General features: G+C 33.7%; 2 protein-coding genes and 1 long non-coding RNA gene across 3 annotated transcripts; all 3 read right to left on the reverse strand.

The window, feature by feature from the left end:
• Window positions 1-2,276: 2,276 nt before the first annotated feature.
• LOC127707993 (actin, cytoplasmic-like) lies at window positions 2,277-11,330 on the reverse strand. Its single transcript, XM_052212780.1, has 2 exons — window positions 11,176-11,330; window positions 2,277-3,401 (listed from the first exon to the last, which is right to left on the reverse strand). The coding sequence occupies exons 1-2, from the start codon at window positions 11,296-11,298 to the stop codon at window positions 2,397-2,399; spliced, it is 1,128 nt and encodes a 375-aa protein (XP_052068740.1). The 5' UTR covers window positions 11,299-11,330; the 3' UTR covers window positions 2,277-2,396.
• A 4,521-nt stretch (window positions 11,331-15,851) lies between these two features.
• LOC127708403 (actin, cytoplasmic 1-like) lies at window positions 15,852-19,300 on the reverse strand. Its single transcript, XM_052213277.1, has 4 exons — window positions 19,291-19,300; window positions 17,361-17,485; window positions 16,556-16,857; window positions 15,852-16,477 (listed from the first exon to the last, which is right to left on the reverse strand). Exons 1-4 carry the CDS (start codon window positions 19,298-19,300, stop codon window positions 15,853-15,855), a joined length of 1,062 nt encoding a protein of 353 aa, XP_052069237.1. The 3' UTR covers window position 15,852.
• Window positions 19,301-20,122: 822 nt separating this feature from the next.
• Window positions 20,123-21,674, reverse strand: LOC127707998 (uncharacterized). Its single transcript, XR_007985117.1, has 2 exons — window positions 21,164-21,674; window positions 20,123-20,365 (listed from the first exon to the last, which is right to left on the reverse strand). It is a non-coding gene; the product is annotated as an uncharacterized LOC127707998 (long non-coding RNA).
• Window positions 21,675-22,269: the final 595 nt, after the last annotated feature.

The following is a 22,269-nucleotide window of genomic DNA, read 5'->3' on the forward strand; positions in this document are numbered from 1 at the left end:
GGCAATATTGATTTTTTTTTTCTTTAAAAAACTCAATATTTAAAGAAATTGTAGGCTTGAAAGCGCTTATTGTGCAATTTTCTATTTAAACAATATTTCCAAGGGCATTACTCTTTTAAAAATAGTTAATCTGCAGTGATTTTTGATTTTATCCGAAACATTGCTGATGTAAACCTTTTATACAAGTTTGATAAAAGAGGGACGAAAGATACCAGAGGGACAGTCAAACTCATAGATCGAAAACAAACTGACAACGCCATGGCCAAAAATAAAAAGACAAACAGACAAATAATAGTACAGATGACACAACATAGAAAACTAAAGACTAAGCAACACGAACCCCACCAAAAACTGGGGGTGATCTCAGGTGCTCCGGAAGGGTAAGCAGATCCTGCTCCACATGTGGCACCCGTCGTGTTGCTTATGTTATTACAAATCCGGTAAATAGTCTAATTCGGTAGGTCACATTCGTGAAAAGGGAAGGGTATTGTAGTTACGACATAAGGAACATATCCGATATCATCTGTGAAACGGTTATTCCATAACGGTCAACCAACTCGTAAAGTTTTGTTTTCAACCGACCCTCATTGTCAATTTCTAGATGTAAGTCAAGATATGAGGCAGACTTAACTGTATCTGTAGTATCCTTTATCTCTAGTTCGATGGGATAAATTCGTTCAACATGATAACCTTTGAGTGTAAGTTATGTCCCCTTCAATGCGTCGCGCGGGAAAAAAATAAGAACCAATTAAAAAGAACCTTTGTGAGCAGGCTTACATACCCGACATTGTCACTGGGCAAACAAAGTATCCCATGATTCCGAAGTTCAAAGACACATAACTCTTACAAAAGTCAACTGATAAAAAATTGTTGTTGATATGCACATCTACATAAATATATTATGTCCTCATTAACTACAGTTTGTGAAATTCTGTTGTGTAGTTTCAGAGGAGTTGCGCTGACAAACTGTTGTAGTAGTTTAATTAGGTCAAAATTTTAAGTTCAAAAGGGCGTAACTCCTAGAAGAAAAAAACATTGAATCAAAATTGTTTGTCCATATGCACATCTACATGATATGTCCTTATTACCTACAAAGTTTCATGACATTTTGTTTTGGGCTTTCAGAGGAATTGCGCTTACAAACTGTTGCAGTAGTAAATCATGGCCGAAAAATCTAAATTCAAAGGAGCATAACTCCTAGAAAAAACATCGAATCATAATTTTTGTCGATATGCACATCTACATAGTACGTCCTAATTGTCTACAAAGTTTCGATGATACACTGTTACTTAAGTATATTTTAGGCGAAACATTCTAAGTTCAAAGGGGCATGACTCCTAGAAAAAAAATTGAATCACAATTTTCTGTCGATATGGACATCTCCAATCCATAGTTTGTCTTTATTTAAAAAAAATTCATGAAATTCTGTAGTGTAGTTTCCGAGATTTTGCGTGGACAAGAACAGGACTGACGGGTAAAAACACTATACACTACGCAACAAAGTTGCGTGGGTATAAAAAGGTGTTTTTCGACTTGTCTCTCAATATCTTGAAAAAAATTCTAAGGGATAGGGGCAATTTTTCACCATGTTCGTCTGGACAGTTGCTTTTGTGCGGACATGTCATCTCATCCTGATTATTCATGAAATATTTGCCGCTGGACGTTATGCTAATAACAATAAAAGAATTGATAAGTATTAACAGCGGATTAATATATGCAAATGTAATATGCTTTTTTTAAATCTGAAATTGTATCAAAAATTAAACTAGAACATATGCTTTACGGAATAAATACGGAAATGATACCTATTGTTTTCGTAATATGAAAAATGTGATTGCAATGAAACATTACATCCGAAAGGAATTTCCTTAAAAACAGTTCGTTCTTTATTTCTTAGTGTTGTTTGTTTGCATCTGTTTATCATATTGTTGTAAGTGTATTGTGCATCAATCTAGGTTGCAATGACTTGTTACAGTCTTGTCACTTAATTAAAACGATAGTAAACCCAACTTACAGTGTAATGATGCGTTACAGATCCAGGTTTTGCTTAATACTTGTAAGGATAATGGCCTATCGACGTCCCCTCTCCAAAATGTTTTCTTCATCGTTTGCTTATCGTGACGATTTTATTACCCATTTTTTTTAGTAAGCCTTAAATATTTCTGTATAATAACTGTAAACCACCGTCAAGTGAATTTCTAATATTTCAAAAGAACATTTGGAACACAAAAAATTAAAACAATGTCACACATCAATACAATTTGTAACATAATTCATTCTAAATGTTTACAGTTTAATAATTTGTATAACATTTCATAATCATTATCAATATCTACTGTTATTTAATATCGGTCATATATGCATAACACTGGCATATCTTAAGATAATATTACAGTTTAGAAACATTTTCGATGAACGACACTTGGTCCTGCTTCGTCGTACTCTTCTTTGCTGATCCACATCTGCTGGAAGGTCGAGAGTGATGCTAAGATCGATCCTCCTATCCATACGGAATACTTTCTCTCCGGAGGTGCAATGATTTTAATTTTCATGGTGCTTGGTGCCAAAGAAGTGATTTCTTTCTGCATTCTGTCGGCAATGCCTGGATACATTGTGGACCCTCCTGACAAAACGGTGTTTGCATACAGATCCTTTCGGATATCCACGTCACATTTCATTATAGAGTTGTACGTAGTTTCATGAATTCCGACCGATTCCATTCCCAAAAAGGATGGCTGAAGTACAGACTCCGGACATCTGAATCTTTCATTTCCAATTGTAATAACTTGTCCATCTGGTAGTTCATAACTCTTTTCTAGTGACGATGACGACGCCGCGGTGGACATTTCTTGTTCGAAATCTAAAGCCACATAACAAAGCCTTTCCTTTATATCTCTTACAATTTCTCTTTCAGCGGTAGTTGTGAATGAATACCCCCTCTCTGTTAAGATCTTCATGAGATAATCGGTTAAATCTCGTCCAGCTAAATCTAAACGGAGGATAGCATGAGGAAGTGCATAACCTTCATAGATTGGAACCGTATGTGTGACACCATCGCCAGAGTCTAACACTATCCCTGTGGTTCTTCCAGACGCGTATAAAGACAGAACGGCTTGGATGGCTACATATGTGGCAGGCGAGTTAAAAGTTTCAAACATGATTTGCGTCATCTTTTCTCTGTTGGCTTTTGGATTGAGCGGAGCTTCTGTGAGCAATGATGGGTGTTCCTCTGGTGCTACTCTCAGTTCATTGTAGTATGTGTGGTGCCAGATCTTCTCCATATCATCCCAATTTGTGACGATACCATGTTCAATTGGATATTTCAAAGTGAGGATGCCTCTTTTACTTTGTGCTTCATCTCCAACATAACAATCTTTCTGGCCCATTCCGACCATAACTCCCTGAAAAAATATGAAGAAACGGATTACAAAAATGTTAAATACTACCTATATAAAAAATAAGATTAGATATGATTGTCAATGTTAGAGACAACTCTCCACCAGAAACCAAATGACGTAAAAATAAGCAACTATATGTCACCGTACTGCCTTCACCAATGGGCAAGACCCTTATTGAAAAACAAGCTATAAAAAGCCCCAAAATGACAAATAAAAAACAATTTAAACGAGAAAACCTACGGTTTGATTTTTGTTCAAAACAATGGATCAACAATTAATGAAAAACAAATAGGTTACGGCAACAAACTGAATTATAGGCTCCTGACTTGTGTCGGACACATACAGAATGTGGCGGGGATTAATTTTTTTCGGGCTCCCAATCCTCTCCCTAACCTGTGACAGTGGTGTAACAGCACAACATAAACTATCAAAATCAGTTGGAAATGGCGTATATCATCAGAACGATACATAGCACAAAACAACTAATAAGAAGACGCAAAGTACAGATCTAAGAGTACTTGCAGCAACAACAACCATTGAAAATCAATCATGTATTTAAGACTAAAATATTAAATAGTTCACATCCAACATCCAATGGATTTATTGTAAAGGCGTCATTCAGTTTGAGAAAACATAATCGTGTGTGCCATGCCAAAAAATCATAGGTATCGGCAAAATGTGGGACCGTGAATGTTCATATCATATGTGTATAGCAATAATATTAAGTTTGGTTTTAATCTATTGATAGCAAAATCAATATTCAAAGACCTACTTTACAGTGTTAAATTGGTAGCTTTTTAAAAAGTTTATTTAAGGGATGGATACGTTTATCTGGATCGTATCTAAGTTTACGGACTCGATAAACGACATCACCGTAAAATTAGGTTGTGCCTTGATGTGGATGGCACTACAGGAACATTACCGTGACGTCCAAAAAAGAAAATTAACAATAGGGAACGACAAATCGTCTTTTTGCGTTAATTTTTGTTTATTTTCCCGTGTTAATATCTTAATCTGGAAAGGACGATTATTGTTGTTTTTGTTGATTTAATATATAAAATAAAATCCTTTGTGTAAATTTCGGTAGTCTTACGGTAAGTGTTGTTGAGTTTATCGATCAAATGAAATTTAAACGGTTCTTCACTAAGTTTTACCGTAAACTGTGATTCATAACAATACAGGAACAAGTCTATCATTAAAGGGGCTTAGTTGGTGTCCATATGAATACCTACAGCCTATCTATTAACTTTATTGCCGTAACGTACATAAATGTTGTCAAGGAGAACATTTACAGCTTTAATCATCTCATCACACTTCCAGTACTAATATCTAACTTAAAAGTCTATCTAGCATATTATCCTTTGTCATTACAAAAGAAGGCTTTTTGATGCCCTGTATAGCTTGCTGTTCGGTGTGAGCCAAGACTTTGATGGATAGTTGTATCGTTGGCACTCATACCACATCTTCTTATTTATATTTATATTTATATGAGTTGTTGCAGATAACTTTTGTTTAATTTTTCTATTTACTGTGTTACCAATTATTCCATTATTCTAGATTTAAGTGCTTTTCCTGTATTTTATGTTCTTTCATGTTCGTTTTGTTCATCTACTGATCTAGATTAAAAAGAGGTCTGGGAGGGTTGAGATCTCAAAAATCAAGGTTAATAGCCCCGCCACTTCAATGATATGTATGTGCCTGTTCTAAATTATGAGATTGTGGTATAGTTACCAATGAGACAACTATCTATCAGAGACCAAATGACGTAGATGACTATAATGTCACTGCACGACCTTCAACAACGAACAAAACCCATACCGCATAGCAAGCTATAACTGTAAAACAATTGAAACGAGAAAACCAAGACTGCTTAAGAGTGATTATGCAGAATATGTTTACAGATTGAGATTTGTTTGATAAAGTTTCACAGTTTATCTGACCTTGACCTTATCTTCGAGGTCATAAATGAACTATGTCTGGCACTCATACCACATCTTCTTATTTATATTTGGTGTATAGAATGGTCATATTAAAGTTGTACCTGGTCCGGAACACAGTTAATGTCATTTGACTTTTGTTGTCTTACAAATTGTATCCCTAGTGTGACAGTGTTTTACTTGCAAATTTTACAAAAACCTTTCAAATGTATTTCTTTATGTTTTATGTATCAAATAGTAAGTAGGGACTGGGACTATTATACTAACACATTATGTCCCAGGTAGGGGGATGAAATTACACCGTAAATAAAATTGGGTCTCGATTATTAAGGTAAAGTAGAGGTTTGGTCCAGTTGGAAAAGGTCAAAAATGAGTATGTCTGAAGCTGTCAAACGACAAGACCCCCTCCACGTAAAATTATCCATATTTTGAGTTAGAGGCAATAGAGCTGATGAAGTTTTCTGTAATTTTGATATAATTTGTCACAAAAGAAGTTCCCTACAGTCAGTCACTGTAAAATCTTATTAATTGAGAAAGTGGAAATGCGATTTTTTTTCAATTTGCATTTATTGTTCAGAAGAAGCGCATTACAAAGTTAATGTTCTCGTGTCATCCGTTTGGCAAAATTCCTGGCCGTGAATGGGTTATCATGGTTCATTGATCAGCTAAGTTAAGTTTTTTGTGATGAAATTAGGTTAAGGTTTTTTCATACTGGTAGTAAGATCTTGATATGAAATTCTCAATGTGAATTCTGTCATATCAAGTAAAGCAGGCGAGACATTTCGGCGAGTTCACTCTTGTATAGATTTAGTCCAATTATTTTTTGAAAAAAATAGTGTTATGTTATTATTAAACTATTTTTGTGTGTTCTTATAAACGTATTTACACTTTTGGTATTTAGCTATATTTTGCCTCCGAATGACCTTAGATCTACTCCGAATCACCTTTTGACGTCAGGCAACAATCACTTTTTAATTGTGACGTCAAATGTTTTGAATTATGATGTCAAAGTTTACGGGAACCTGTGTGATTTTACGTAATGGCGGACAAATTTGCATACAAGTGTAAATACGTCTATTCGTGTCTTAAAATCTTTCGCTTGCATTGGTATAAGGGTCAACATTGATTCAATGAATAATATTCGATGATGATATTAGAGCTATTTTCCTAATGCTTGTAGTTTAAAGGTTTAGTTGGTTTGCTTGCGTTGTTTGTATAAATGTTTGCTCAAGCATTGTAATTAAGATTGACAACTATAATCAATAGATAGGCGGGGCTTCAGCTTGCATACATTATACTCTGCATTAATGAGTACTACGGAAACCTTTTAGGGCCATGCTAATTTACTTTTTTCCAATTTGATATAACAATTTATTAATTTCAAGTTGATACAACAGAATGAGATTATCAATTTGATATAACAGATTATCAATTTGATATAACATATTATCAATTTCATATAACAGATTATCAATTTCATATAACAAATTATGATAATTTGAAATAACAGTTTATTAATTGGATATAACACAATGTAAATTAGATATATCAAATTACTTATGCATTGATTGTGGTTTCCCCCTTCTCTTTTTGACAGAAAGGATATACAAGTGAAACGCTAAAACTATTAAGAGATAGAGACCTAAATTTTTTATCATTGCTCATGATCTGCGATCCTAACCTATAAATACACAGTTATTAAGCTGCTCAGATTATACACGTGTGATTTGTTCAACAGAAATTAAAACTGAAGACGTATATATCCGAGCATCACGGGACGACACAATCCTTCTAGATCTCGCGCGTGGGTCTTTATATTGAATAAAATGTTTCCAAATCAAAAATAGATATTGAAACAAATCTATAAAGAAAAATGCAAGGAAGAATTTTAGGATGTTTAATCAATCTTTGCATGTTCCTATTTTAAATAAATTGATAAAGAAACATGCCAGGCTATTTTAAGAAGGGGAAGCATTTTTTTTTCATTGCATGTTCCTATGTTCCTAGAAACACCAATATCTCAATATAACTATTCATTTCGTTCTGACTAGAAAATGTGCAATATAAATTGATCCTCTTTTTTACTATTATATTCGTTCGTTCTAAGACACCAGGCCCCATGTACTAAATAGAGAAACTAGTCCCCAAAACTGCCTCAAATAACGGATAAAAAGGGGGGGTTCAGAAACATTAAACCTGTTAACAGAGTTTTGAATATGCATCCAATGAGATATTTGTCACTGGACGTCAGATAAACAATCAATCAATACAAAAAATGCACCAATTTGGGTTACACAATTTTTCAATCAATCAATCATTATTATAATTAAATCATACTATTGGTAGAGAAATTTACAATTTGTTATATCAAATTGATAATCTGTTATATCAAATTGATAATCTGTTATATCAAATTAATAATTTTTATATCAAATTGATAATCTGTTATATCAAATTGATAATCTGTTATATCAAATTAATAATTTGTTATATCAAATTGGATAAGGTAAATTAGCATGGCCCTATAAATGGCTTCCGTAGATTACACTTAACATCCAATAACATATAAGTATAACGTATACAAGCTGAAGCCCCGCCTCTATTGATTGCAGATGTCAATCATAATTACAATTCTTGAGCAAACATTTACAAGTAAAGCAAGCAAGGCACCAAACCTTTAAACTACAAGCATTAAGAAAATAGCTCTAATAAATATCATAAAGGAAACAAGGTTTCATATTATAACGAAGTAAATATGAAATGCATTTCTTTAGTTGAAAAGGTAGGGTCAATTTCCCCTGAAATTATTTCACACATCACCCATTTGCGAAATATTCTTAAATCTTTACTTAAACTTACAGTTTCAACACTTCATATGTACTCTTTCTAGTTGCAACATGATGACGTTTTTCTGAATATAGAGCCCAATTATGAAGGCCTAAAGATGTCTCAAAACTGCAATTTTGAACGAGTTTCGCAAATTTCGAGTATATTGGAAAACCGATGACGCGAGAACAATAGAAAAGTGACTCTTCTTATGAAAAAGGCGACAATATATTATTTACGCTGATAACCATATTGATTAAAGGTTGTTTCTAAACCTTATGATAATCGTACATTTTTTAAGAACTTGAGTTAACAGTTTAATTATGATAATTGAAATATACATACAAATACATAATGTCCTTATTTTGGTTATTTATAGAGCTAATTGCTACACTGAAAATAATGAGTGAAATTTAAAAATCTGTTACATATTGTCATTTTCTCTGAACTTATCAATCTAGCTGCATACATATACGGATAAATGGCATGTTACAATGATATACACAACCATTAGAAAATATATCTTCACCCTCAACCACAGGCCCACTAGCACTGGCTTGTAAAATTGATAACGTGCCGGTCAAAAATTTTCTCTACAGACCAACAGAATCTTAACTTAAATTTTCGCAAAATTGAGCTTCGGGACTGTGGATTCCAAAGTTTATCGTGAAGACTGCATTGAGGTTGTTACCCGAAGAATTTAATCGCATAGCAACATTTTTAACCAATTTTAAACAAAACTTCCATAGTACGATTTACTCGTCGTTTGCTATACATGTATTTAGGAAATGATAACAGTGCATGGTAATGTTTTTTTTTCAATCTATTTTTGTTTATATCATTATTTACCAGAACGCTTTCTTGTGAATTTACAACTATTTATTAATACTAAGCGTCCTTTTGAAAACGAGACAAACACTGCAAAGATAAAGTTTTCAATGTTTAACGGCGGGTTTATTTTGGACACCACTCTAGTTCTAACTGTGTCGTGTGAACGAAGACATTCTTTAATTACCAAAATCTAAATTCAATCGGAAGCAAAATATGCATTGTCTACAATATATATAATAATTCATTTTGGTTAAGCATGTTCTTGGATGCAAAAATATCTTATGGATCATTTAGATTTTATGGATGCATCGAAAATTGTTTTAAAATCCGAAAAGTTGTTCAGACTCATTATTATTCATATTTCACTAAAAGGTAGGTTTAAATCAGCTTTCGCATTTTAACCACATGAATGAAAAAAAAATCGTCCTGAACCTGCATGAAATATTTGCCACTGGACGTTAAGCAACCAACAATTAATCAATCAACCATGAAACAAATTCAGGGGAAATTAGTCCTAGTCTGTAATTGAATAATTGATGTGACGAGGCGGTGCGTGAATAAATCAATATCGTTCTATTAAAGTTTATTTTACAGATGACTGGCACGTATTTAATTTAGCTGGACAAAGCTGCATACAATGATAAATCAACTATTTATCATGTTTTTTTCTGCGTTTGGTCTTTTTGGGTTGTTGCTTTCAGAAATTTTCTGATTAGAAGTCCAAATAATTATGACGTCTAGAAAGGCTATTTTTATTTTTGCTGTTACGCCTTCCTACGACGGAAGGCGTCCAAATTTTTTTTTTATCAAAAAGCCGTACAAAACGTCATAATTATTTGGACTAGATTAGCACTCAATCTTAATGTATTTATGACATGTATATCTTTTAGTTTACAATCGAAGCATGTTCATTAAGATCACATGTGTTACCTCAATCAAACTCTGCATGAAAATGACGCTTAATCAAATTGATGTAGTCCATTCCTGCCCTGGCGTCGTTACCCTATTTTCTGACATCAGAAAATATCAAAACTGAAAACAAGTCACTGAGGTCAGAGTTGGATTACATCTTGATGGCAATGAGCAGGGGTTCACACTGAATACGGATAGTAGAGCAAATTGTATATGGGCAGACTGAAAGTTTGGGGATGAGAGGCAGAAATTTGGAATCAGTGCGTCCTGCATATCTCGGCTGATTCAAGATTTTGCTTGGAAAAACATGGTTTTGCTTTGATTTTGTAGTTCTTGTGTGACTAATATGCTTGCTTTTTTAAACTTGCATGTTTTAATGTTTTGTTTGTAATATGATGATTTGAAAGCTCAATAGAGTTCATGTTTTCTGTATGCGAGAGGTTAGAACTTAGCTTTTGAACAGTATGACTGAAATTAGTCCAAAGACGTAGTATTGAGTAAGGCGTCACAGCAAACAATTAAAATAGCCTTTCAAGACTATAGACTGAAATCGAAATCTGATAAACTTGCTTAAGTAGTCAAAATTCCCACGAAGGTCACTGCAAAATTAAAATACATTATTATTCTATCTTAGGCAAGATTAATCATTGTTTTAGCTCTATTCAGGCTAGTCCAAATAATTATGACGTCTTGAAAGGCTATTATATTATTTTTCTTTGACGCCTTAAAGGCTATTATGTTTTTTTCTTTGACGCCTTACGGCGTCAAAGCAAAAATTTAAAATAGCCTTCCAAGACGTCATAATTATTTGGACTATATTCAGGCCAGAATATTCAATTTTTTAACAACAACCCTCCCCCCTAGAAAATCAAGGGTGCAAGTCTGAAAAAAGGTCTTTGGTAATCACAGATCGCAGTAACGTATTATACAAGGCTAAAAGACATGAACATTTTTAAGGAAAATCTCTCTATTCTCAAGTAAAGCGTATCTTGTTGAGTTATGAAGGAATTTGAGCACGTTGCCCTTCAGCATGGCGACAAAGGGGGATAACTCTAGGTCAAATACGGCAATGGAAAGGGGATAATTCACTGTTTTTACAAATGACAATCAAAATATGTTCTTTTATGAGATAAACTGGTGTTTCTTTTTTACTTTTGATGACATCAAGTCAACTTACTCGTGTTTTTTTTTTAATTTTAGTAAGCAATTTACTTTTTATGATTGTTCAGTTTCTGAGTTTTGAAAATACTTGTAAGGTCTCAAATGCAAACCTGATGACGAGGACGTCCAACAATTGATGGAAAAACTGCTCTTGGGGCATCATCTCCGGCAAATCCAGCTTTGCACATCCCAGATCCATTGTCAATTACGATTGCTGCAACGTCGTCGTCCATGATGTATGATTTGTTCCTTCCCGCGTGGCAACTTTTTGATGAATTTAAAACAGGTGGCGCTCTGTAATGTTACCTAATATGGTCGCAACTACGATTCTGCAATTTCATTGGACAAAATAAAAATCTTTCCAGGAAATTGGGGCTCTATATGGAAAAGTTTCACTTTTGCAAATATTAAAAAACCATCTTTTGTAATCTATCCATAATGGAATAAAGAGAAAAAGGAAATTGAATTTATATATTTCTGCAAACATACTTATTCCTTTATAGACTTGAAACAAGTATTGTTAAGCAATTATGATGATAAATATAATTGTAATTTGAAACTTGAAACATTCGGATTAGGGTTTTATTCAGAGTCATGATAGGGCATAGGGTCATTTTCAGAAAATGTCGAATTTTCAGTACACCCATGCTAAAAATTTTATTTCTAATGGAAAATTTAGTTGTAGTGTTTAAATGAAAGTTTGTAGGATTTATTAGTCAGAACATTAATAATAAACACGATTTAGATCTATTTTGATAAGATAAAAATATATTTAAGTCCGATTTTTGCGTAATTTATGTGCGTACAGTGTCCGAGTAACACATTTCAAATGATTTTTTCCTATTTTCTGATCGCCTTGATATCTGCAAAAGGGACTTTTTTAGAACGTAAATAATAACTCTAACGCAAAATCGTAGCTTCTTTATAATTATATGTAAGATTTTTTCTACAAACTATATTCAATCAGCGTACATGAAGTTCATGTCCATCCTGTTACCGCTACTTAAATCAGTCGTTAATTTTTTCTCTCTATGAATATTGAACTAGTCAGTGTTGATTTCAAAAGCGCAAAGTAACCTAAACATTAAACACAGCACGTTTCTTGTATAACAGTGTAGACTGAAAAAAGAAATTTCAAGACATTTAGTGAAAAAAAATAGTGGGTACTTTTTTGGCATGTCTATGCTGTTACCAACATATTGATTAATTACACCAATATTATACTTGCAAAAAGTGCAATAACGTGTTGGAAACCAAAATCACAACATAAAAATATTATCACTTCATCAAAGGGAGTAGTTATTTCACAACAGCATTCAAAAATGAAGAAATTTGTCTATCCTGTTATGTCTATCCTGTTACTATGGTTGCTATGGTTACAGTAAAAGGATAGACAATAGTAAACAGAAACGTCTTTAAAAAGTTTATAATAACATATAGTTGCACACATAATGAAATGTTTCGTTGTTTGAACTCATCTAAAGGTTATAACGTTTTAATCTTCGTAATTTAGCATTTGCAGGTGCAATACTGAGCTATCGGTAACAGGATAGACAAAAAGGTAACAGGATAGAACTTAATATAGTGATATATCATAACGTACGTTCCTGTTACCAGTAAAATAAAGACACAAGTAACCCAACGTGCGAGGGATTAACTTGATGTTGGGTTTATTTGAAAGCGAGAACAAATGCTGAACATTATGAATTGCTATCTTAGACTTGCATTACTGGTGGCTATTTTTGTAACCTTTGAAAACCAATTTTTAGAGGCATTTTTCAGTACCACATGGAAAATTGGCAAATAATCTATTATTTCACAGAATGAATATATTTAGAAGTTTTTACTCTTGAAAACCATCTTATTGGCTACGAAAAACAAGCTTTAAATTTTATCGAAACCTTTTCTAAATAACCCGAAATTTCTTTTGAACATGGTAACAGGAGAGACAAAATATTGCACCACCTATCAAAAAATGTTTCAATATATTCTTGTATGACATTATCAAGTTTGCATCTTTTAATATGTTGTTCTATAAGTACTGTTTGTTTTGATTTCTAATGACGAGGGATGTTTGAATATATATATAAGTAACTTTAAATCAATTTTGCAATTTCAAAATTCGACATTTTTTTGAAAATGACCCATACAATGTCTGTATCGATGGTCAAATTACATGTATGAACTTATATATAGTGAAGTCTTCGGATTAAACCAGCGATATTATACAATTACTTGTCATCAAATGAGTTCGCCAACGGTATTTGGTGGGATTCGTGTTGCTCAGCAAACGTTTAGTTTACTGTGTACTATTGTGTATGGACTATAATTGTTGGTCTTTTCCCGCCGTTTGTCTTTTTGCAATGGTGCTGTCTGTTTTTTCCTTCGATTTATGGTTTATTATTGCCCCCTTATTAGTTTCTCTTTTTTCAATTTTATATGTCGTATGTCAATTTCATATTGTTTATTGTTTGTTTTTATCAAACCAAAAGCAATCTAGCTTCAACTGAACTAAAATAAATATCAGCATGCAAACTCATGACTATAAAATGTTTTCAATACTTGTTGAACAGTAGGACTACAAAAATGATTGGTTGATTGATTTGTTGACTTTCGCTTGATTAATGTCTCGTGGTAATTATTTCAGGACGAGAACACATTAACAAAGATCTTTTAGAGTACACACAATCTAAGACTCTCTCATCTTGCAATAGTTTTAAAACATTTGACTTTTCTACACTTTACACAAGTATTCCCCATTCCAAACTAAAAGACAAATTGAAAGAGTTGGTATTACTTTGTTTCATTAAAAAGAATGGCGAACGTAGATACAAGTATCTTGTCTTGGGGAAGGATAAATCCTACTTTGTAATGAGTCACTCTGATTCAAACAAAAAATTCTCTGAAACTGACATTATCAAGATGCTTGATTTCTTGATTGACAACATATTTGTTACGTTTGGAGGACGTGTTTTTCAACAGACTGTCGGAATTCCAATGGGAACCAATTGTGCCCCTCTTCTTGCCGACTTGTTTCTTTATTATTATGAGGCTAACTTCATACAGGAACTTCTTAGGAAGAAAGATAAGAAGTTAGCAATATCCTTCAACTCTACGTTCCGCTATAAAGATGATGTTCTCTCACTAAATAATACAAAATTTGGTGACTATGTTGAACGAATCTATCCCATCGAACTAGAGATAAAGGATACTACAGATACAGTTAAGTCTGCCTCATATCTTGACTTACATCTAAAAATTGACAATGAGGGTCGGTTGAAAACAAAACTTTACGACAAAAGAGATGATTTCAACTTCCCAATTGTGAACTTTCCATTTCTATGTAGCAACATTCCAGCAGCGCCTGCATACGGAGTATATGTCTCCCAATTGATACGATATTCCCGGGCTTGTGTTTCCTATCATGATTTCCTTGATAGAGGATTGCTGCTCACAAGGAAGCTATTAAACCAAGAGTTCCAAATGGCGAAGTTGAAATCATCCCTTCGTAAATTTTGCGGACGCCATCACGAGTTGGTTGACCGTTATGGAATAACCGTTTCACAGATGATATCGAATATGTTCCTTATGTCGTAACTACAATATCCTTCCCTTTTCACGAATGTCACTTACCGAATTATACTATTTACCGGATTTGTAATAACATAAGCAACACGACGGGTGCCACATGTGGAGCAGGATCTGCTTACCCTTCCGGAACACCTGAGATCACCCCCAGTTTTTGGTGGGGTTCGTGTTGCTTAGTCTTTAGTTTTCTATGCTGTGTCATCTGTACTATTATTTGTCTGTTTGTCTTTTTATTTTTGGCCATGGCGTTGTCAGTTTGTTTTAGATCTATGAGTTTGACTGTCCCTCTGGTATCTTTCGTCTCTCTTTTTTAACAATAAATACAAAAGGTAGCGTGTTCTGCAAAGTGGGCTTACCGGAGAAACGGACTGGAACTTTGACATTGCTTGTTAACGAGTATATATTGAAGAATATCTGTATGACTTCAACTAATTATGCTCTGTCTATATAGTAAACAAGAAAATGTGCTACATAAGTGGTGTACGAATTTCAAGAACAGAAAAGGGAAACTATTCTAATCATGTTTTTTAAGACTGAGCAAGGGTTACTAAATGTATCACTGATTATCACTGACCCATGAAAATGAGGTCACGGTCAGGCAAACCCTGACAGCGGAAATATACACCTTGCAATCATTCTACACGTTAGATGTAGTGACGTATGGCTTACAGAAGTTACAGTATATGAAAATTGTCACCTAGAACCTTATACTAGTAGTTGTCTATATATACAAACTCGTCCAGGGACTCACTGGCGGATAGTTGATTTACATACAAGCAATCATACCACATTTCTGTACTTTTATTCTTATCACAAAAACTAACGTTGACCAATGAAACATGAAACTAAGGTCAATCGGCGGCTTACATCTAGACACCAAATATAGTTGACCTATTTATTGCTTATAATATCGATTTGAGAAATGGATATAATATAATCACGAAAACTTATAAGAGTTTTCATTATTGCTATTTACCAGAACGTTTTCTTATGAACTTCTGTTAGACAGCGCCTTGCGGAGACCATACCAATATGTAAGATAATTACGTAATTGTCATTAGTTAAGGAAATTTGATATAATATAATATAATATAATATATAATTTAAGAGAACACCAAAACAAAATTTAGTACAGATTTATTTGAACAATCTTATTAGCTGTTATCTTCTGTTTTTTACAAAAATAAAAAATCACTGCTTTAGAAGCATTTTCTATGAACAATACTTTTACCGCATTCCACATATTCCCTTTTACCAATCCACATGTCCTGAAATGTGGACAAAGATGCTAAAATAGATCCACCAATCCATACCGAATACTTTCTCTCTGATGGAGCAATTACATTTACAGCCATGTTTTGCGGAGCTAAATGTCCAATATCAGACTTAAGTCTTCCTGACATCCCATCATAGAGAGTCGTCCCCCCAGATAAAACTATATTGGTGAAAAGATCTTTCCGAACATCAACGTCACACTTAACAATTGAATTATATACAGATTCGTGAATTCCAAATGCTTCCATTCCTATAAAGGATGGTTGGAAAAGGCACTCGGTTGCGCGGAATCTTTCGTTGCCAACAGATATGATCTCTCCGTCTGGTAGTTCGTAATGCGTTTCTAAATCCGTGGTTGTAACGGATCGAAGCATATCCGCATCATAATCTTCTGTAACAAAGCATAATTTTTCCTTGATGTCCCTGACAATTTCTCGTTCGGCCGATGTTGTAAACGAATAACCCCTTTCCGTTAAAATTTTCAGGAGGTAATCGGTAACATCTCTACCTGCTAAATCAAGTCTGAGCGTTGCGTGAGGTAAGGCGTATCCTTCATATATCGGTACAGCGTGCGTTACTCCATCCCCAGAGTCCAGTACTATCCCCGTTGTGCGTCCTGAGGAATACAATGACAACACAGCTTGGATAGCAACATAGCTTGCCGGCACACTAAAGGTTTCAAATAAAATTTCCATCATTTTTTCTCGGTTTACTTTCGGATTGAGAGGTGCTTCGGTCATCAAAACGGGGTGTTCATCCGGGTAAACACGGAGCTCGTGATAAAATGTATGGTTCCATACTTTTTCCATGTCATCCCAGTTCGTCACTATTCCATGTTCTATTGGATATGTTAAAGAAAGGACACCACGGTAGGTCTGAGCCTCGTCGCCGACATAATAATCCCGAATGTTCGCTCCAATCATTATTCCCTAGAAAATAACGCAAATTTAAGTATATACTAAATATAGGAATGGGACGATTTCTGTAATAAAAAGTCATTTTTTAAAGCAAACTATGCACCATGAAGGCAGTTAAACTTTTATAGTGGTGTACTATAAAGATGTTAATAATATCAAGCAATAAAGTAAGGTACAATGATGCGTGAAGAAAAGGCTGATAATAATAAAAAATCTTATTATAAAAAATCTTTCTTCATAACCATAATGCATTCCATTTGACATACGTTTTGCCTGTGGAACTGTAAAAGCTTCCGCGGACTATCTTTATCAATGAAAACAAGTTTGAAATGATCAGCAGTCAGAATTTTTTAAAACTTGAAAATATTTTGAACTTTTGCTCTAATTATAATATACTAGTCTTCATTCGATTGTTGTTTTTTTTAGGACAAATTTTATATCTCATAAAGACATTTATTTTACAGATCTCAGAATTATTGAATTTAGAGAGTTTAATCTTTAATAAAATGACAAACCTGATGTTTCGGCCTTCCAACAATCGATGGAAAAACGGTGGATGGGGCATCATCTCCTCCATAGCCCGCCTTACACATACCCGACCCATTGTCTATAACCAGTGATGCTATATCATCCATTATAACTGACGTAGAACCACACCCAATAATTGAAGGAAAATCTAAGACTCCTGATATCGATTATTGTAGATGTCATCCAGTTTATATGTTGTCTTTTTCTTAATGACGCTTTGATGAGCTGAATATATGTTGATATCATGAACTGTCACACCTGAGAATCAATTTCTATACAGGTCGAAATCTGAGATAAAAATCTATTTCACCGCAGTCTTATTTGTGAATTTGCTTCTAATATTACGCCAGAATTTATATTTTTTTCTATTTCGGATTCAGAGACCAAATTTGTATAAAAGCAAGTAATATATATATATACTTAAAATATCTCATACAGAACACAATATAGACAGCGATGTTTGCAATTTCAGTGTTTCAGATGTACCACGCCGTTAATGTTTATTTATAGGGGCGTTTTGACTTCTTTTTTCCCCCAAACATTAATTAAAGCGGAATATTAGAATAAAATGTCGCTATTATCAGACAGTTTGGTTCAATTTTGTCAAAATAAGCTAACAAATCGCTGATGTTAACTTGGCTTGCAAGTAAATAATTCACCCTCATTTGAATCCGTAATCATGCGTCCTTTTATTTGAACCGTTGGTTTTCCTGTTTGAATTTTTTTACACTAGTCATTTTGGGGCCCTTTATAGCTTGCTGTTCGGTGTGAGCCAAGGCTCCGTGTTGAAGGCCGTACTTTGACCTATAACTGTTTACTTTTTATACGTTGTGACTTGGATGGAGAGTTGTCTCATCGGCACTCATACCACATCTTATTTATGTTGGTTATGTATGACACGGGGTGGCAGTTTTTAAGCGGAGTAAAAGCGACCAAGGTAAGTAAAAGTATCAAAATTTCTTTTTTGGGAATTGTTCGCTCCAAATAATGTATTGCACGGAAAGAACCGAATCATAATCTATTTCCAGGCTGAGCAGCAGGCAGAAGCAAACGTTTCCAGTGATACAATATGACGAGCTAGTTCATGTATTGTTAATTATTTATTTTATTTGGATATACGATTTAGTATGTTATGTCAAATATAAGAATTTGAGTCAAATCAGTGAACATAAATTGGTCAGCTAATGCCCCTTGGTACGTCATAGGTATAAGAAAGAAAACAAACCCGTAAAATTATGCTTACAATGATGGGCTCATCTCAAAACTCCGACAAACCATTTGAATGTCAGAACTACACGTATCATCGTAAATTGAACTTGGTCATCCCATATTCTGAGTGTTTAGTTATTTTTGGAATGTTGGCACAGATATATTAAAATGGCTCAAATGATCAGAGTTAACGTGTAGCGAGACAAGCCTTTCTTCAATTCTTACAAATTTTTCGGCCCGTTAGTCTAATCTGAAAATTCATACTGTTCTACTATGGTTATAATGCAAATCTTTGTCTGAGTTTGCATGCAGTTTGAATTCATCTCTTCCATTTGATAAACTTGTGAAAATTTATCTAATTTTTGACCAACTGAGTCTGCAAAACCTAATATATAAGGACAGTAAAAAGGAAGAAGATACGAAGAGGCCATTTAAACCTAAAGTCGAATAAGGTCAGACGTCATCCAAACAAAAGAAAAACGAGAAAAGACAGTCCCCAAAGTCTATCAATTAAACTAAATATTGTGCAGCACGAACCCCACTAAAAAACCGGGGATGAGTTCAGCTGCTCCGGAAGGGGTAAGCAGTTCATGCACAAACTTCACACACATTGATAAAATACGTTGATGTGTCATGCAATAGCAGATTTGGTAAATTAGTTATACACCAAGACATCATCAAGTTACATGTAAATTATCTAATCCTTACACTTCACCATCAGAAAGTTTAAAATAAAAACACGGTTTTCAATGAGGACAATCATAGACAAGACTGCTGTAGGTAGATCCAGACGTTGAATAATAATAAAGTGACAGGATAAGCATTTCCTGTTCGACTAGTGGGACCCCGTCACTCATGTTGCTCACAGCAAATACAAATCTGATGTCACGTCCGAGGTAAAGACGACATGATTGTGGCTACAAGTAAAGGATTTCAGTTGTCATCTGCGGAACAGATCTGCAAGTAATTATACATGCAAAAGATAAAATTTTCGGTTTTTTCCAGATGGTCAGTATACTATGTAAAACTATGTTTATTTTGTATAACCACTGTTCAGTGCACCATTCAAAAACGATGAAATGACAGACCTCAAAGGTCAGTGTGATCGACTTATTAAATTAATACATTACATTGACATGTATTTTGTTCAATGCTGAATGGTTCTAGCTAACACAAAAATACGTCTTTTCATGCAATTGCAAACATATCATTGAATAAAATGCTTCGCTGGGGCGCAGCTTGATACGACCGCAGAGGTCGAACCCTGAACAGTTGGGGCAATTATGGACACAACATTCAAGCTTGATACAGCTCTGAATTTGGATTGTTATTAAATATTTGACACAGCATAGGTTTCTGACACAGAAAGAATGTGGTCTAAGAACTTGAATTTTTTTAATTTACCTATTATGGTCCAATGCCCAAAATCAAAATACATGGTTAGATTCAGCATATCAAAAAACCCCATATATATTCAATTTTTTTAAAATCAAACAAAGTTTAATTTTGGACCACAACTTGGACAAACTTGAAAACTGGGCCCATAATAAAAAATCTTAACACATGTTTAGATTCAGCATATCAAAGAACCCCAAGAATTCAATTTTTGCCATAATCAAACTAAGTTTAATTTTGGACCCTTTGGACCTTAATGTAGACCAATTTAAATAACGGGACTTAAAATTAAAAATCTAAATACACGGTTAGATTTGGAATATCAAAGAACCCCAATAATTCAATTTTTGATGAAATCAAACAAAGTTTAATTTTGGACCCTTTTGACCTCAATATGAACCAATTTGATAGCGGGCCCCACAAATAAAAAAATTTAATTCATGGTTAGATTCAGCATATCAAAGAACCCCAAGAATTCAATTTTTGTTAAAATCAAACTAAGTTTAATTTTGGACCCTTTGGACCTCAATGAAGACCAATTTAAAAAACAGGACCCAAATTAAAAATCTAAAAACACGGTTAGATTTGGCATATCAAAGAACCCCAATAATTCAATTTTTGATGAAATCAAACAAAGTTTAATTTTGGACCCTTTTGACCTCAATATGAACCAATTTGATAGCGGGGCCCACAAATAAAAAATCTAAATACATGGTTAGATTCAGCATATCAAAGAACCTCATATATTCAATTTTTGTTGAAATCAAACAAAGTTTAATTTTGGACCCCAATTTGGACCAACTTGAAAACTGGGCCCATAATAAAAAAAATCTAAATACATGTTTAGATTCAGCATATCAAAGAACCCCATATATTCAATTTTTGTTGAAATCAAACAAAGTTTAAATACTGGACCCTATCTTGGACCAACTTAAAAACTGGGCCCATAATTAAAAATCTAAACACATGTTTAGATTCAGCATATCAAAGAACCCCAAGAATTCAATTTTTGTTAAAATCAAACTAAGTTTAATTTTGGACCCTTTGGACCTTAATGTAGACCAATTTAAAAAACAGGACCCAAAATTAAAAATCTAAATACACGGTTAGATTTGGCATATCAAAGAACCCCAATAATTCAATTTTTGATGAAATCAAACAAAGTTTAATTTTGGACCCTTTTGACCTCAATATGAACCAATTTGATAACGGGGTCCACAAATAAAAAATCTAAATACATGGTTAGATTCAGCATATCAAAGAACCCCATATATTCAATTTTTGTTGAAATGAAACAAAGTTTAATTTTGGACCCCAATTTGGACCAACTTGAAAACTGGGCCAAAAATCAAAAATCTAAATACATGTTTAGATTCAGCATATCAAAGAACCTCATATATTCAATTTTTGCTAAAATCAAACAAAGTTTAATTTTGGACCTTTTGGACCTTAATGTAGACCAATTTGAAAACTGGACCCAAAATTAAAAATCTAAATACACGGTTAGATTCGGCATAACAAATAAATAAATGTGATCAAAGATTTTACAAATCTAATGCGCCATACTGTGCAATTAAAGATTACTTCTTGAAATTTTTCAATATTTGAAATATGAAAAAAAAATAATATTTGAAGAATAATTCTTTTTAATTTCTGAAATCTGAAATGAGAAAAAATTGACCCCCCACAATTTCTTTTTATCCCCCCCCCCTTTTTTCCCCCAAAAAATTCTTTCCCCCAAGATATGGTCATAATCTCAATTCAAATTTCCAATGGGGTTGGCAACCATAATTACCCATTTAAATTTACCATAGTGCTAACTTAATCTATTTTATAATAGAATTAAAAATATAGTGTCAAATCTTTCATATGGATTTTTTTGTAAAAAAAAAGATGCAACATTTGCAGATATTTTTACTGGTCTTCCTTTATAAATATGCATTTCTTTAAACATAATTTAAAAGCAGTGTAAAGGAAGTAACCAAAACGTTGTATTTGGATTACCTCCCTTACACTGTTTTAAATTATCTTTATTGTTCATTAACCATTACTTTATACATAATTTAAAAGCAGTGTAAGGGAGATAATTTCAATGATGTATTTGATTTATCTCCCTTACACTGCTTTAAATTATGTTTTGTACTAAAGTATTTGTCCATTAACCAGGACAACCTTGTTTTTCCCCCTTTTTTGCCCCTAATTCCTAAACGGTTTGAGCCATAACCCCCCAAAGCAAATCCTAACCATCCCTTTGTGGTATGGAAACTTGTAGTATAATTTCAGAGAGATCCA

This window comes from Mytilus californianus, unplaced genomic scaffold, assembly GCF_021869535.1.
Source record: "Mytilus californianus isolate M0D057914Y unplaced genomic scaffold, xbMytCali1.0.p SCAF_7, whole genome shotgun sequence".
Lineage (NCBI taxonomy): Eukaryota > Metazoa > Mollusca > Bivalvia > Mytilida > Mytilidae > Mytilus > Mytilus californianus.

Excerpts from the sequence above, each read along its gene's own strand:
- LOC127707993 (XM_052212780.1), bottom strand. The coding sequence starts at position 11,298 with ATGGACGACGACGTTGCAGCAATCGTAATTGACAATGGATCTGGGATG. Across the intron at positions 3,402-11,175 it reads TTGGACGTCCTCGTCATCAG|GGAGTTATGGTCGGAATGGG; the intron begins GTTTGCATTTGA and ends ATATTTTTTCAG.
- LOC127708403 (XM_052213277.1), bottom strand. Across the intron at positions 16,858-17,360 it reads TTGGAAGGCCGAAACATCAG|GGAATAATGATTGGAGCGAA; the intron begins GTTTGTCATTTT and ends GTTATTTTCTAG. Across the intron at positions 16,478-16,555 it reads ATCCAAGCTGTGTTGTCATT|ATACGCCTTACCTCACGCAA; the intron begins GTATTCCTCAGG and ends GATATATGAAGG.